General features: G+C 36.8%; 1 protein-coding gene across 1 annotated transcript; it reads right to left on the reverse strand.

Moving 5' to 3' along the window:
• Positions 1-2,041: 2,041 nt before the first annotated feature.
• Positions 2,042-16,275, reverse strand: LOC145983665 (uncharacterized). Its single transcript, XM_083116723.1, has 5 exons — positions 16,219-16,275; positions 12,774-12,898; positions 9,560-9,847; positions 3,431-3,454; positions 2,042-2,270 (listed from the first exon to the last, which is right to left on the reverse strand). The coding sequence occupies exons 1-5, from the start codon at positions 16,273-16,275 to the stop codon at positions 2,042-2,044; spliced, it is 723 nt and encodes a 240-aa protein (XP_082972849.1).
• Positions 16,276-17,984: the final 1,709 nt, after the last annotated feature.

Here is a 17,984-nt window from a genome sequence, read left to right on the forward strand (position 1 = left end):
AAGGGAGTGTGTAGACTCGTGTAGCCACTGACTTAACGAGTAACAATAAAATAACTCTTCAGTACCAAATGAGGTGGCTGAAGGTATGTGTACGTGTGTACCCGGTTTCCCACACGAAATGTACTATTGAAATAATATGAAAAAAAAGCAAGTGTGTATATTAAAGGAAAGAAAGTTAACATCCCTGTCGGTTTACATAGTAAGAAAAGAAAGCTCGCCCAGCCGTTTCCCTTAGAGCAGATACCTCTTACATCGCAGTATTCCGCCAAACATCTGAGGCCAACTGCTCCCCTGTCCTTCCTATTTATAGGCCCCGCTAATTACCTAAGCCATTACTAGAAAACTTTCCGCTGGTCGGTTGTCCAGCGACACGCCTACCTACCTCAACGGCCAAGAATAGAAACGTACAGGAATACATAGATATACACAACATTATCCAAACACTTGAAACTAAAAACCGACCGATCTAATTAAATTAATTAATAAACATATGAAATAAAAGAGGATCAAGTAATGATCGCATCATTACAACACCTACATACGATCCGATTGTCTTTTGTCCAAGCGACAACTGACAAGCGTATACCAACAGCGTTGCCACTACAAGAAAAATGGCCCTCGTATTTTGATGATACTGAATGATTGATTATCTCACATCCCTTGTGCTTCTTGCCAAGATTAAAACCTCTCTCCTTTGCTGCTTTTAAGAAATGTCAATTGTATGCACACCATTTACATTCACCCATATTTATTGTTTGGTGTTTTAATTTACTTTGTACGCCATGCCGAAAATTGGGGAAAAAATGTTGATATTTTAACAGAAATTTAAATTAATAATCATGTTTTGTGAATATGAAAATTTTATCAGTACTAAAGTCACTGTAAACCTTTAATTCCCTGTATATTTTGTGAAAATGAATATATTTTATTTGACAGTTGCAGTTTGCAGTGTTCGGTTGTGGTAGCACTACTCCCTATTTTTTGAACTAACAAGGATAGGAGTAGAGAATCAGGACGTGCGCAATTTGAAAGGTGATGTTGTTCGTCCCACGTCTCCAAATATTGTGAATTACATCCCAGTCACACATAAACATGATTGTGATATGATGTTTTAAAATTTATTTTATTTTACTTAATTTTTGGAATATATAGCTTCACATATATTTTATAAAAAAAAATTGTTATGAAAGACATATATAATATGTATATTCTGCAGGAATTACCTATGTCATGTGGTATGTGTATACTTAAAGAATTCTACAGGCATGGTGGTATTTAAATTTCCCCCTCTGGTTGTTATTTTTTAACTTGAGAGGAAACAACAATACAATTTGTATGATTTCCAGATCCTTCGAGAGAAGTTAATGAAATTTCCCTCAACTCAACATTTACAAAGTTGCGCACTGTATACAACTAGAGTAATAGAACAAATATGAAACGTTATTTAACAATAATTTATTTCCTGAATACTTCTTACATATGAGAACTGAAACTGTACACAAAGTCTTTATTATCTTTTAAAATCTATGAATTGTACTCCTACAGGTGCATTTAACTTTATTCAATCTGATGTTGCACCGAACTGCTATATCAGTCTATGTTTGTCAATAATATAACATGCTTTTGGCCAGATGTACAAAATCAGATACAAATGGTTTTTTTTTGTTTTGTTTTTTAAAGAAATGTTTGCTAACAAAATTGTACTTCTACAGGTGCATTTAGCTTCATCCAATCTGATGTTGCACGATCTTAATGTGTGGACAACGAACTGCCATATCAGTCTATCTTTGTCAATAAGATAACATATTTGTGGCCAGATTGTACCACATCAGATATAAATGTATTTTTTTTTAGAAAATTTTGCTAATAGAATTGTACTGCTACAGGTGCATTTAAGTTTACTCAATCTGATGTTACATGATCTTAATGTATGGGCAAGGAACTGCCATATCAATCTATGTTTGACAATAAAATGACATCCTTGTGGCCATATTGTACAACGTCAGATATGAATGTCATTTGTTTAGAAATTTTGCTTACTTTATGGCAAAACCAGATCGCCATTCTCTGTCAATGTAGCTGTTTTTGTACCATGCATAACTTCCAGCATTTCTCCATCGTATATCACGCGCATTTGGTTGTCATTGGTACAAATGTTGTGATCGCAGGTCATCTTGGCAGGGGAAATGTCTATCTTGATGTCACTTGTTGTTACACACGATATCCTTCCACAAGTCTCGGCTTGAAGTTTTCGGTTTGTATTTGCAACTCTGAAACAAGATAAAATATTTAGTATTTAATGCACTCTACTAATAATATATAATACCAAGCCCATTATGACATTCACTGAGGATGAAATCATAGCAGAAATAGAATTCCTAAAGAAGAAAATGTCACCTGGGCCTGAGAGTATACTGGCGGAAATACTGCAACTTGCCGTTCCAAAAATCACCCCCTTTTTTACTTCCATTTTAAATCTCTGTCTTGCCACCAAAAGCTTTCCAAACACATGGAAGGAAGCAAATGTTGTAATTATAAAGAAAGAAATACACCGAGACGAATCTCTAATTAAATCGTACCGTCCCATCTGCCTAATAAACGTTGTGGGTAAAAGTTTCGATAAAATGATTGCTTAAAGACTCGTGGAATTTGTAGTTCTCCAAAATAATCCAGGAAATTAGTATGGATTTACGAATGGATGGTCAACTGAAAATGCAATCTACAGCCTTTTTACCTCATTAGAAGATAACAGCGACTAGTACATCGTAGCTACCATTTGTGGAGCTTTCGACAATCTGTGGTGGTCCCACCTATTCTACACGCTAAGAGAATTAGACTGTCCTGGAACAATTTATAAAATTCTAGAAAGTCATTTCAGAAACAAAAAAAAGGTCACCATCAAATTGCCGGAGCAGGACATCTATAAAATAATGACGCAGGGGTGCACGCAGGGATCGGTGCTGGGTCCACATCTGTGGAACCTCAACCTCGAGCCTTGTCTCAAAATTTCAAATTCCATGCAAGAAGTTCACAAATCCATAGCCTACGCAGACGACCTCCTGATAGTGGCCACGGGAAACTCACGAAGGGAAATTGAGAGGAAAGCGACTTCAGTAATCGACAAATTGGATACATGGTGCGAAAACGTGAAACTGAAATTATCAGAAACGAAAACAAACTATAACTTGTAAAAAGGAAACCTAAGTACAAGTCGCAATCCTCAAATAAAATTAAAAGATACAAGCATAAAAAGAGTGCGAGAAACAAAATACCTGGGAGTCACTCTAGAGGAGAGCTCCAAAAACATATAGGAAACACTACCGTAAAAGTAGAAGCAATAATGAACAAAATAGCCACAATAGGGTAAAAAAAAAAACCTACAAATCACCTCCTTCGATTGCTCTCCATTTACAACTCGGTCATCACTTACGGAGCCTCATCCTGGGCAAAGTCCCTGGAAAAAGTAACATATGCACAAGTTCTAGGTCATCACAAAGAAAGGTGATCCTGAGACTCACGGGCGCCTTCCGAACTACCCCAACGCAAGCCCTGCTAATCATAACGGACCTTCTTCCGATAGATTATCAAGTTAAACTAAGGGCGTTATCATATCACTTTAAGAAGGGACACGAGCGAGAAATTATCGAACTAATAGGAAATTTCTTCCCTACATCCCCGGAAATAAAATGTTACATCAACCGGGAATCGGATGAGTCGGAGAAGGGTAGGAGGCTCTATCAATTTATTCCTAATACGCAGGACCACACAATGCAAGGAAACTTTCAACCTTCAAGAGACCTAATGCATTTCCTTACGGGACGCGGTCCATATGGAACGTACTTCAAGAGATTTGGGAAAGGGGAAAGCGACACGTATCCGACATGCGTAAATGAAACGGACACTCCGGCACATCGAGTTTACTTCTGCCCTGCATCCAGCGAGAGAATCAAACTTGCCAGGAATAAGCTACCGGACACGAACACCTTTCGCCTACTGCGTGGTCAGCACCGACAGAGGCTCAATGAACTTGCTGACATGGTATCGGCGAAAGAAATGAAGCGTTTCAAAGAACAACTAAGAAACCAACCGCTGCCCCACGGCTACCCCTTCCCCCTCAACCAACCAGAGCCCGACCCTGTGGCCGAGTGGTTAGCACATCGCGCTGCGACGCCAAGGGTCCCGGGTTCGAATCCCGGTCGGGTTTGGTTGTTTGTGAATGTCCATTCATCAATTTCATCATTTCATCACTCATCCCCATCTTCGCAAATTAGCCAAGAGGCACAAAACGCGAAGTAAAATAAACTAAATCAAATCAAAATCAAAATCAACCAACCAGAAGATCAACCAGACTACGCAACCAGGTTCCTCCCAAGACCATTAGAAGGAGAACATCCCCGGATCCATAAGAACACCAGGCGGAAGGGGAAGCACCCGAGGGCACCACCGGAGTTTCCTGTGTGCCAACAGGAAGTCAGGAGTAGGCGACCAGAAGAGGGATCGTCCATCCTGACCGCCGGGAGAGAGAGAGACGCAGACTACACGGATAGGATTCGACCCAGGCACAATTTACAAAACTTAAATAAATAAATATTTTTTGATAGTTTTAACTTCCTGTGAAAAACAAGTAAATAAACAATTTAGTCAGCAAACTGACAATACTGTACATCAATTCCTTCTGATTTTCGGGAACTCCGAAGAATCTCAGGAATTTCAATCGGAGAGATCTCGATTGATTGATTGACTTGCTGTTATAAGTCCACTTTATGCACAGTAAGGTTAATCAGGACTGGACCTACAGTTTAAAGTACGATCTAAACCACTACGTGCCTCCACGGGGGAGAGATACCGATCGATATGAAATACCTCTATACCAGTACTCTACTGCACACCAGTAGTCAGTCTCGCAGGAGACTCAAACTTATATAATATTGGAATCCTTAAATTAAATAAATAAATGATAATAAAAAATACAAAACTATATAACACACCCATGCATTACCATTATCTATTTGTACTATTATATTTGGATGTATCTTTTTATATTGGTTATAGTGTATTAATAATCATATGTCCCTGTTTCTTGTACTATTACCTTACAACAGTGCATGCCATCAAAATAATATAACTCTCACATACAGTTCATGTACGTGATCACACTTAAGGGGCCTCCCCAATGGCGCAGTGCCAGCGTTGTCGCCTTGCAATCAAGGGGTCCCGGCTTTGATACCCGGTGGAGGCACAAGTGGTTCGGATCCCACTTTAAACCGTAGGTCCAGTCCCGATTAGCCTTACTATGCATAAAGTAGACTTAAAACACCAAATCAAATCAAATCAAAACACACTTAAGGCCTAAAAAACAAAAACAAAGCAAAAAAAGTAAATAAAGAGAAAAATAAACAGAACCTGTTCTGAATACCAGGGCGGATTTGGCTACTGGCGCACAATTAATAAACCCGAATGTTTAGTTCTATGTATACTTTCTTTTCGTTTGCTTATTTGTTTGCTTTTGTTTCATCATTACACATCATTATAACTATAATATATAATCCTACAGTTGTTATAATAAATAATATAAACATATCATGAGCATTAACATTATACATAATATGTCATATTTAATTTCATACACCCCCCAATAATATTTCTCCTAACATTTAATCATAGGAAATAATCATCGGTGATAGATGCAACCTGCTGTGGGTGCCAGAGTGATTCTAATAATTATTGTTAATCATACAGCTATGGCATAATGATTTTATTTTTATTTTTGTCTTTTTTTTCCTTTTATGATATATGTAATTCTGTATATTGTAAACAAGGGATAAGTAAAGAAAAAAAATAAACGGAGGAATCGGTAAATTCGGAGCAAATGATGCTCTGGTTTATTTAAAGGCACCAGGGCACTAAGCGCATACCCTCGAATGTATTCGGGTGAAAGCAGGCTGCTTCGGGGGTTTCCCCCTTTTTTTCTACCCATAGTTCCCATTTCAGCACCTACTAAACTCTGAACAAATCTTGTGCAAATATATTTCCAGAAATCATTAAGTTTTCCCCACATCAGTATGAATTCATTCCTAAACGATCAATTTAACGAAACTAGTAAGGAATCATAACTTATTTCTCTCAACATTAGACGAGATAGCGAAAGTGATGTAGTTTAGAAATATATTTCAAAGACGTTTGGTCTTGTTGATCATGGTATACTTCTGCAAAAGTTTCATTGTCATAACCTTTCGCCCTCAATTATAAAAATTATGTCCTCGTATACAGGAAACAGTATGTTAGATACAATAACAGCAAGGCCTTGGAATTCCAGACCTGTTTAGATGTCCCACAAGCACAAGGTTCAAATCATTGCTCACTGTTGTTTTTAGACACAATAAATTATCTTCAAGAATGTTTATTGAGTTGCAAGGGAAAGAAAACCTTCCTCTATGCAGATGATTTTAAAATGTAGAAGAATAACAATATCGACGCAGTTGAACTACAAACGATCCCTGCACACACAAGTATCTTTATTGATCATCTTCTAGAAAGAGTAACAAACTATAAATATTTAGGTGTTCAATTTCAAGAAGAGGTACGTTTTCAGAAGGATATTGATACCTTGGGTTTATGAAGAGAATGGGAAATGAATTAGAAACACTTAAAGTGGTATGTAATTCGTATGTAAGGTCCGAATTGATTTTTTTTATTGATTTATTTATTTTACTTCGCTTTTTGTGCAACTTTTGGCTAATTTGCGAAGATGGGGATGAGTGATGATATGATGAAATTGATGAGTGGACACTCACAAACATCCATGCCTAGGCCAGGACTAGAACCCGAGCGTCGTAGCGTAAATTCCGAATTGGAATGTGCGTCTATATATATTTAGGTTTCCACAAACCTAAGGTGAAATTCACAGAATTGAAAGTGTGCAGAGCAAGTTCATTAGATTCCTAAAGCTGAAAGTAGAAGGTGTTGAATTTTTGCACAATTGAAGAGCACTGTGCGAATTAAAGTTTTTGCTTTGGGGGGATGTTATTATTATTAGTAGTAGTAGTAGTAGTAGTAACATGGAAGGCCTGTGTTGCTGCAGCCATGAACCTTCGGGTTTAAGAAGGCTAGAGAGTTAGTTAGTAGTTAGTTAGTTAGTAGTAGTAGTAGTAGTAGTTTACAAAACAAAAAATTCAAATTGAATTTAAAATACTTTGGCGCTGTATGCAATTTCAGACTCCAGTCTGCTATCTAGAGAAAAACTGGATTCGCCTTACGTCCTATACGTAAACATCTATCACTTTATTGATGAACAGTTCATTGTCTTTTTGTACTTTTTCAAAAACACGTATCAGATTTTCAAACAGACTGAGATATATTGCAGATATCACTTACTCTACTGTCCTTCATGGTATCTCTGATCCATATTTTTGCATGCCTACTGTAAAAAACGTAATAATTGAATACGACAAGAGTGTAAATTATCAAGGACAGACACCTACACTTCGTAATCCCGAACAGCCGAGAAATTCCAAAGGATCTTAATTGTTAATTCTTGATACTTTCTGCACTATAAGAAAGATATGAAATTTCTTGAAATTAACAGTTTTTATTCCAGAAATGCAAGAACAATCACTTGAAGAGAAAATAATGTGTAAAATCAAGATTTAAACCACACCGAAAATTTTCCGATCTGATCGGGAAATTGAGAAATTATTTCAGTCCCGAACGTCAGATTTAATAACATTTCCTTCCCAATCCCATCCCGGCTATTTTTTCCCGTCCTGCACACATTTAGTTAAGGCAGTCAACATAACTCTAATGTCTGTTGTGTAAACGTTCGCTCGTCACTTTGTTAGACATGGCAGTTAATTCTGTAACTGACAGCCTGTAAATCCTAGAAAACAATATTTCTTGTAATAAAATATTGCTACAATTTCACAATTCGAATTACATTTACTTTTTCCAGATATCTCGGGTGGGCAAGTGCTCCTCACCCCCTGCTGGCGCCATTGCCCCCCGCAGTGGCGTATTTGTGATTTATTTTTTGGAAGTAGGTGTCTTGGGTGTGCAAATGTATATTACCAGTCAGTAAACTAAACTACTACCCTGCGGTTCTAAGTACCTTGAATATTCGATCTAACCTACGTTATGACATCTTACTTAGTACACTTATGACGTAATTTTGAAACAGTACATTTACATAGTAAGAAATCCCAAACTCGTACACAGAGAGAGATATCGAACTAGTAACAACGAAAACTTTTCCAAATTCCCATTGCCAGGTTCAAACTTATTGTCCATTTAATCGCCTCCAAGTTTCTTGTGAACACTTGAATACATATTGAGTGAGGTTGGTCAGCTGCATACTTTTCGGCATGGAAATCTTTGATGACTTGAAAATTAATGGACACTAATAATTTTTCAGTTGTGTTTCTTACAGTTAAAAAATGGTATACTCTATATATTCAACTCCATTTTATTTGAGGGGGATAAAAACGTCCCTGTCAGGGATAAAATTAATTTTCGGAGAATCCCGTGCAACCCACCTCCCCTCCCCCCGTTACTGTCGAAGAGACAGTATTGACGAATCACAAACATAAACAACTAAACAATGCAAGGGGCGCCTTACATTTGCTTTCGGTATTACGATATTATCGAGAGTTATTTATAATCCCAAGACAGCTTAAACAAAATGAGCAGATGTTGCACCCATTCGGACAAGGTGTAAGTTATTTAACGAAATTGCAGAATCATAAGATATGGTGAATATCTTACAAAGCTTACATAAATTCAAAAGTGAAATTCGAACATACTCTCAAGATATGTAAAAAGGTGAAAGTTACGTCAAAGAATGTTTATGTCAGTTTCAATATATTTTTTTTTGCTAGAAGGTTGAAACGTAACGTTTAGTTTATGTCTTTAAAATATAATACATTTCCGCCTTGGCCAGCATATTGAGTTTTTGGTTTCATTTTCCTATATTTCTGCATTTACATTACTTCTATATTAATGCTATTCTCCCCATTTTCCTTTCCTTTCATATCTTGTGTTATTTTAGTTAAGTATATGTGTTAAGTTTATGCCAGTTTCGATATTATCTATTTTGGTTCTTTTCCATTATTCCTCCATTTTGTGACTATCTCTGTTTTAATTCCTTTTATATCATGTGTAAGATTTAATGTTATTTGTAAATTTTGCTATTATCGATTTTTCCAGTTTTGCACTATTTCTACGTTTCTATTATTACGTTCACTACTTCTAATTCCTCTCATATAGTATAAAAGATTTAATGTAATATGTAGAACACTAAAATTGGAACTTTTCTGAAGGTAAGCTACAAAATATTTCTCAGTATGATGATATCTGTCAATCACAGACATTTTGTTTTTAAATGTATTCTCAATATTTCGATCCCTCAAGTTAAACATCAACATTTTAAAATCCTACACCTCTGCAAAAGATCAAATACACGTATTTCTCTTGCAAAATAAATATCGAGGTGTAATAAGATTGAGAAAGAAATATTTAAAGTAACAACATTTTAGATAATGCATCAGATGTTGATATGTGATCATACCTTACAAGTCCACTTGGAGTTTGGGATACACTTACGCCATTAACATCCAAGTTGTGTGTTCCATCAGGATCAACCCAATACTTAGCATTCATCAGGATTTCATTGCATTCTTGAGTATATTTTGATCCTTGATGCATGCCACTGCGCAATACAAATTTCGATAAATCTTCTTCCATGATGTCTGAAAATGTGTCGTTGCATGTTTTCGTTCCAGTTGCATCTAGCAAATGCACAACATCTCCTTTTTCAGAAGTAAAAGTGATGCCTTTGATGTCGATTTTGACATACCTGAAAAAATAAAATTTCCATGCGTTCATGAAATTACCAAAAATGTGAAGATTTTAATCACTTGGGATTTTAGTATCCAGACATATTAGATATTTTTGACAGAAAAACTTGAACATTTCATTACTGAAAGGTTCTGTTTTCTGCAAACGAAACCTGTCAATTATTAAATGTTAAAATCCTTCCTCTACACAACATTCAGAAACTATTTACAGTAAGTAATTAAGTTATGACCGACTATTCATGCACATTATTAATCCAACACCATCATCGTTTTACTGTAGATCTCTACTTCTGATGATGAGACAGAATTGATTGATGTTGTTTATTTTACTTCGTATTTCTGCCACTTTTAGCTAATCGCAAAGATGAGGATGGATGATGATATGATGAAATTGATGAAGGGACAATCAGAAAACACCCATGCCCAAGCCGGGATTCGAACCCAGGACCACTAGCGTCGTAGCGCGATGCGCTGACCACTCTTTTTTTAAATTTATTTCTTTTGAAAAAAAGGAAATACCCCCTACACGGAGGTATCCCCAACTTTCACACTTTTCCTCATTTCACACTTTTCAATTTTTACAGTTTCTCAGTTTCTTATCCTGTGGACAACCACAAGTATCCATGCCTTACCCGGGACTCGAACCCGGAACCCCTGGCGTTGTAGCGCGCTCTGCTAACCACTCCGCCACAGAGGTCGACACTCCGCCACGGACGGACGATGATGAGACAGGAATTTAAGAAACTGATTTAAACATGGTTGATTTTTATACCTTTACCAGGCTGGAGATTCGAACCAGCGTGTGTCTTGCAGCGAATTTAAGAAATTAAGTTAATAATACAAAACTGGATGCAGCAAACACGTCATGGAATGCTGTGAAAACAAGTGTTGATCGATGTTTCACAGATCAAATATTAAATAATAAATAATAATGGGTTAATTAAAAGTGCAAACAGACAGAATTTCGTTTTACCACTTGTGTGAAAATACAGGTTGAGTCAATAGTGACCTAACACCCTCTATAAAATGTAAAATAGTTATGCTGGGTAAAATTGGTCATGATCGAAACAGGTTAGACCCAGGAGGAACAACATTTGTTTGTGTCAAGCGGAGGTCCGGTATATTGTAGACCACCATATTGAATTCAACTTGGCTAGAATTTCCCGAGGAATATCTTTAACCATTAAAAAGTTATGAATGCACGTTTATAACCATTTTATACTTTTCAAGGTTTCAGAAGAATAATTTAAATGTCTCTAAAGTGTGAGTAACGCATCGTGATCACACTGGCGTCTAGGGAGAGAAGTTCAGTTGTCATTAGCATTATACATGATTTTAATCACCGACATTTCAGAATAGTTGAATATTGTGAATGGTGTCTCGAACAATTACAACGTTACCCTCCATTTGGCATGAAAATCCTTCATAGTGACGAGGCTGATATTTTACATTTCATTGTGAAGTTAATAAGCAAAATATGCGATATTTGTAGTCCGATATTCCACATTAGACAGATATCAGCCGAATGGTTGTTTCTGGTAAGCTAATTGCGTAGTGTGGTGTAGGAAACCCAATATGTTGGTCCATGTTCCATCGTCGAAACTTTAAGTGAACAGGCTTTTTCATCCTTGCTTACTGAATCGGGAATACGGTACTTTGTCCAAAGTTTTCTCAACAGGGCGAAGCGCTACCACACTATGGGAACGTTGTGAGACAGTTTCTTCACGTTAAGTTTCGTGGTAGATGGATTGTCAGCCAGCGACCTGTTCAACAGCCTGCACGTTCCCCCATCTAACGCTTTCGGATTTTTATATTTGAGAACATTTGAAGGCAATGGCATATGCACTAAAATTCCGTGATATTAACCATCTGAGAGAATTCGTAGTTCTTACTTGCAATTGGGTCACACCTGATACATTGCAAAATGTTCTTCATGAGTGGAAGAAATGACTACGAGTGTGCATAAAGGGAAACATTTACAACATATTGAGAAATTACCATGACAGGAAAACATGCGTGTAACTTTTTACTAGTTAAAGCTACCCTAAACAAACCTTCACCACTGCATTTTTCGTGTCATTCTAGCCTGATTTGATACTTCATATCACCCTCTTTTCTTTTAAAATTCTTGACTTGAATTCAATATGGTGGCCCTCTGCTTGACATGCGCAATTATGTTTCCCTTTGGGTTAATCGTGACCAATCACACCCGGCATAACTCTTTTATATTTTATGGAGGGTGTTAAGGAACTTTTGATTCCTCTGTACAATGTCAAGGGTTACTGAACAGAGATATCGCGCGGAGACCCTGCCCTATTCGTCTAATGAGCAAAATATTGATAGTTTACGTTGAAAATCAGAGTCCACTCCCCTAATATCTTTCAAAATCAGTACCGTCTGAAATATAGTGATGAGAGATATGAATAGTTCTTCTAGTTGTAGTCAATTCCTCTCTACCTGCCAAAATGTTGGGACATGCTGGATATTCATTATGCTTCATCATATCCTCTAGACACAGTATTAAACTATTCCGTTCATATACATGTATGTGACTTATGACATAGAATCCTCTTATATTGTACAATATATTTTTCATCAACAACTTTATTTATCTGTAATCTACTAAATCTTTGAAATAAGCACTATCAATTCCATGTGTAGCAAAGCATTTATTCTATTTTTTTTATAAAATCATTATAAATATTGTGCATCTATCAATTTTATTTTAATAAAACTCGTTTTATTTAAAATAGGAAAACAGAAAAAATGTAATCTGCCAGTTTAAAAACATCTAGGAAAAAATATAATATTACTTTAGAAGTTACGGTGCCAGTAACGCAGTTACTTTTACCTTCAAAAGTTGATTGAAAAGCAGTATATTTCATATTTTGGAAGTGAAACAGTGTACACAAAATATGTACTTACTTGTTGTTTCCACACCAATCTTTTCCTATGATTTGAGTAACGTCATCTTCCTTCTTCACACGCCCTAGTGGATACGCAACAGCTACTTTAGATCCTGTTTCATCAAGAATCATTTGAAGCTGATACTGCAATAAAAATTGTAATTCAAGGTTATTATTTTTATCAATTTGAATTTATATACAACACAATATTCGATTAAATGGTGGACCGTACAAGCGTTAATTTAAGTGATTAGCACTCTTTTAAAGTACAGGAAGTGGTTAACAATATACTAAAAAGAATGTATCAATCGAAGGAATCAGAAATATACCATATGTAAGGAAATGTCATGCAATCGATTAAATCTTTCGACGGGGAAAGAAAGTTCCAGCTCTCGGTTGTCATGTAGCTCATGTTCCATTCTCACTGAAATGTACCCTCAGTTTGACTTACCTTATAAAACTTCAATGAATCATGTCACAAATTAAAAACAAGTAGTCATGTAACAGGGAACTAAAGGCCAACATTATTGTGTATTTCTAAATGTTAGTAGCCTACTAAGAATAACATAATTCTTGCCTGAATTTTAAGATATTTTTCTTCAAATTAGCTATTTTAACGAAAGAAAAAGAAGATCAGAACTTGATGGTTTTTTCGTCTTTCACGTAGTATATTTTTTCAATAAAAAGAAACAAAAATTTTGGGGTTTCTGCCGATTAAAAAAAACTTAGCAGAAACTCAAATGCATCTTTGTAGTTTGGAGATCAACCGAATATCTGGAGCTCACACAGCCACGGTGTTATTAATACACAGGGTGCCAGAAAGTCTATCCAACATTACAAAGGTTTATTACAAAGATACTGTTGCATTTACAGCAGCATGGCTTGTGGCCAAAAAATAGAGAAACTCGTAAAGTTTTTTTCTTTACCCCTTTCTTCTAGGTAGAGGTTGAGTTGGTGTAGGAGGCTCTGCAATCGCTGCAAATGAATATGGCGTCAGTGCAGGAGAAAGTTCAATGTGTTTTATGGTGTCGTGAGACCAAGTCATTGATTGCTGTGCAGCAAAATTTTTGGAGTGAATTTGGACGACCACCATCTGATTAGAAAAGCATTGTTGACAAGTTTAAGGACACTAGAAGTGTGCATTTCCGTTGTCCAACAAAGCGATCATCCCTCTGTGAAGAGAGTGTTAAGGCTGTGCAGGAAACATTTCTACGAAGCCATTCAAGTAGTGCGTCTCGTGATCTCGGAATTTCCCGGTACCCAGTGCAAAGGGACTTTGCACAAACCATTTTATTGGAATGCGTATGGAGTGCAGGTAGCGGAATCTTCGAATCGAGATGACTGCCCTCGTCATGGGCTTTCTCTATTGCAGCGCCTCCTATACCATGCATCGGAGGATATGCGTGTATATCGTTAGAATCACAAACTTCGTTTGAGGTATTTTTTAAGCAGGGTTGTTAAAGGTCCAGGAATTTTAAATAACTTCAATTCCCGTCCAGGAGAGAAAATCAGGAAGCGTAAATAGGTTCTGAACCGTAAAGAACCTTTTCATCTGTAAAGTATTTCAATTCGGTCCAGGAACCTTTATACCAGATCAAATTAAATACGGTCCAGAAACATTTTTTCGGATCAATTTAAATACGGTCCAGGAACCTTTTTATAATTAAACAAAACGCAACTTGCATCGAATTTAAATTGTGCGAGAAAAACGGTTCCCTGTCCTGTTACGGAACCAAATAGAACTCGTTAGAATGTATTGATTTCTGGCTGGATCCTTAACAATCCCAGAGTTGTTAATTTCCAGGAATTGTAAATAAATTCCATTCCCGTCCGGAAGAGAAAATCAGCAAGTGTAAATGGGTTCTAGGCCTTAAAGAACCTTTTTATGTATAAAGTATTTCAATTCAATTTAAGAACCTTTTTTCGGATAAATTTAAATACGGTCCTTGAACCTTCTTTCCGGATCAATTTAAATTCGGTACAGGAACCTTCTTTCAATGAACAATACGTAACTTGGACCGAATTCAAATTGTGCGAGAAAATGGTACGGAACCCAATTGAACCCATTAGAATTTAAGGGTTCCTGGACCCTTAACAACCCTGTTATTAAGTCCATTGACACCCAACTGGGGGAGACTTGCTAATTTCTAGCCTTTTAGAAATGTCGGACCATGTTATGGAGGCAATTACGCTAAGAGCAGCAGAGCATGCGCTTCAGGGCAAGCACTTCTACTACTCTCCCCGAACTGCGAGCGAAGGGTGCATGTTGACAGCAGAAGTGTCGTTTACGACTGTGCAAAAATCAGGTGTGTGGCAAGACCGCTTTTTGCACATGGAAACTTCCACATTTGGAGAGAAGAAGTCTGGGTTTGATCTTTGATCGTATGGATACGTATATTGTATATAGAGAAACACTGTGGCTGTGTAAGCTCCAGTTCTTCGATTGTCTCCCAACTACAAGGACTACAAGTTCATATCCTAAGTTTCTAAATAACTCCAAAACATTTGTATTTTTAATTAAAAATACGTACTATGCGAAAAAAGAGGAAACCATCCAATTGCTGACCCCCGTTTTTTGCTAAAAATAGCTAATTCTTAATAATGCAATAATAATGTTGGTTTATAGTGTCTTGTTATACAACTACAGTCCCTACCGAAAGTTTAAGACCACCAACTTTTTCATGGTAAACGAATCCTGACCGAAAGTTTTTGGTACAAATATGGAGTGAAATTGTATGGAAGTAATATAGTGTATGAGGCATATATTGCCGAAAAAAATATTGGTATACGTCTTGTAGTTCTTGAGATACGAAAGTGGAAAATCAAATTTCTTAAATGAAAAAAGCCAGCATTTTGAAGTACAGATGAATGTGTATACATGAAACCGACGTCGTTATGACAGTACTGAATTTTTTTCCAGTATTCTGTTGAAGGTTTTGGCGCAAAAAAATTGAAAATATTTTTCTCGTGTTTTATATTTTTTTCTAAAATTCGCAAAATAAAAAAATACTGCGAAAACTTAGAGGTCTTCAGATAACAATATCTTCCTCAGCGACTGCGCTGGAGTGAACAAATTTTATGTTATTAGTTGAAATGTGTGTCAATAGATGGCGCAGAAAGACACATGTCGAGTAGCATCATTGTGCAAGTCCAAACCTGTTTTCGTTACACTTGATAATAAACAGGCTGTTTGAATCGCAAGCTACGTGATAATGGGGGAAAAAATCTTTGCCCGTGGCCGTGAAATGGCAACTAATTGGTGTACACAGATGCCATAAGTCTCATAGAGAAATTGCACTTGCACTGAATGTGAGTAAAACCTGCGTGGCGAACAGAATAAACAAATTCAAGCAGCAAGATACAGTGGTTGATAAACCACGCTGCGGCCGCCCCAGGGTAACGTCTGTAGGTGAGGACCGGATTACCAAGAGAGTGGCAAAGTATAACCGTTAAGCCCCTCTTACAGCGATAATGAGGGAATTTGAAGATTCCACTAATAAAAGGGTCTCAAAGATTACCATTTCGCGTCATCTGGGGGAATGTGGACTTGCGTCTTACGCTCCTCTCAAAAAGCCATTGCTCAACAATGTACATAAGATAAATCGTGTGAAGTGGTGCAAAAATAAAAGAAACTGGTCCATTGAACATTGGGGTAAGATCCTCCTTTTCAGTGATGAATCGAGATTCGTGATGTACAGCTCCCGAAAAGTGAGAGTTTGGAGGACAGCCACCGAGAAACTTCTCCCCGAATGTCTAGTGCAAGCTGTTCAGGGTGGGGGTCAATCAGTCATGATCTGGGGATGCATGTCTAATACAGGGACCGGGATTTTGAGATTCATTCCTGGTTCCATGGATTCACGAGAATACATCGAAACAATGAAATATAACATGCTTCCGTCTGCCCAGAAGCTCCACAACGGGTACTTCGTCTTCCAGCAGGACAACGCGACTTGCCAAACGTCAGCAGCAGCAATGGCTTGGATTCAAGCGAGGGAAAACTCATTGTTGCCTTGGCCAGCGCGAAGTCCGGACCTGAATCCTATAGGAAACATATGGAATACCATTGGTCTTCGTGTAGCCAGACGCCAGCCAAGGAATGTCTAGGAACTTCGTGAAAAGATCTCCGAAGTATGGAATGAGATTACGCCCCAAGAATGCCAGAAATTGGTCCGCAGCATGAAAAAACTTGTGCAAATGTGCTTGAAACTTAAAGGTGGACCTATTGACTATTAAAATTTCACACTTCATTCATCTAATTTCAGGAGAAATGTTTGTTTCCAAGCATATTTTCAAAGTTCAGATTTAATGATTTTACAAATTGTACCATTAGTTGCATCTATTAGTTATAAGTACATTAATATTCCCTTACACTTTCTTGATCTTGATGTACCTTTCAATAACATTACATAATAATTCCAATTTTGTATTAAAGTGTTTATTTCATGAAAAACACTCGCATATGTACTTTTTCAGTTTGTCTGAAAAACACATGACAAGGTGGTCTTAAACCTTTGGTAGGGACTTTACTTAAACACCGTATTTATGAAATGAAGCATCAAGAAAATCAGCATTTTTTCATGCAAATATAACTAATCAAAGATAGACGACAATACATTTTAATTAAAAATACAGCTTCTTCTTATGCACATGTAAGAACGAGCACCTACACCAATTTCATAAATTATTTAAAGAATTTATGAATTGACAGTAATGCACCAATCAAACATTCATAATAAATATTCAATTAAAAAATGAAGTGATACTTTTGCATGTAATTTTCAGTTATATTTCAAATATAATATCTTGTAGTTTACGAGGGAAGTGAACCACCAAACATTTTGTTTGTATTTCGCAATGAAACTACAGATAGGTTAGAGGCAGTGGACATCCAACCGACATATACGTATAGAGACCAGGAGGAACTCTTTGGAGAAATGTGCCTGAATTATGTAATCGGTTGTTATCTGATGTGGTTGAATAATTCAGAACTATACATGGAGATATTAAAATGCATCCAAATTTAGAAAGTGGTTTGAAAATTATATTCCTGGATCATACCTATCAATAGTTCACAGTTGGACAACGCAGTAATGTCAATGAAATTAAAATTATATTGTTTTATTTGCTGTGTATTAATTCATACTCATTCTGTACATCAGCCAAAACACCTTGAAATCAAGGCTGTCGACTCAGTGGCTTTGTGGGTTAAGTGCTATACTTAAAATCTCGC

This window comes from Lepisma saccharinum, chromosome 2 (assembly GCF_977018435.1).
Source record: "Lepisma saccharinum chromosome 2, izLepSacc3.1, whole genome shotgun sequence".
NCBI classification, from domain to species: Eukaryota; Metazoa; Arthropoda; class Insecta; order Zygentoma; family Lepismatidae; genus Lepisma; species Lepisma saccharinum.

Bases quoted from the DNA above. Each gene is read 5' to 3' on its own strand.
- LOC145983665 (XM_083116723.1), bottom strand. From the start codon at position 16,275: ATGGTAATCTTTGAGACCCTTTTATTAGTGGAATCTTCAAATTCCCTC. The intron at 9,848-12,773 runs GTAAGTACATAT...TTATTTTTTCAG, and splicing joins GATTGGTGTGGAAACAACAA to GTATGTCAAAATCGACATCA. The intron at 3,455-9,559 runs GTATGATCACAT...TACTTTTTCCAG, and splicing joins ACTCCAAGTGGACTTGTAAG to GGACTTTGCCCAGGATGAGG.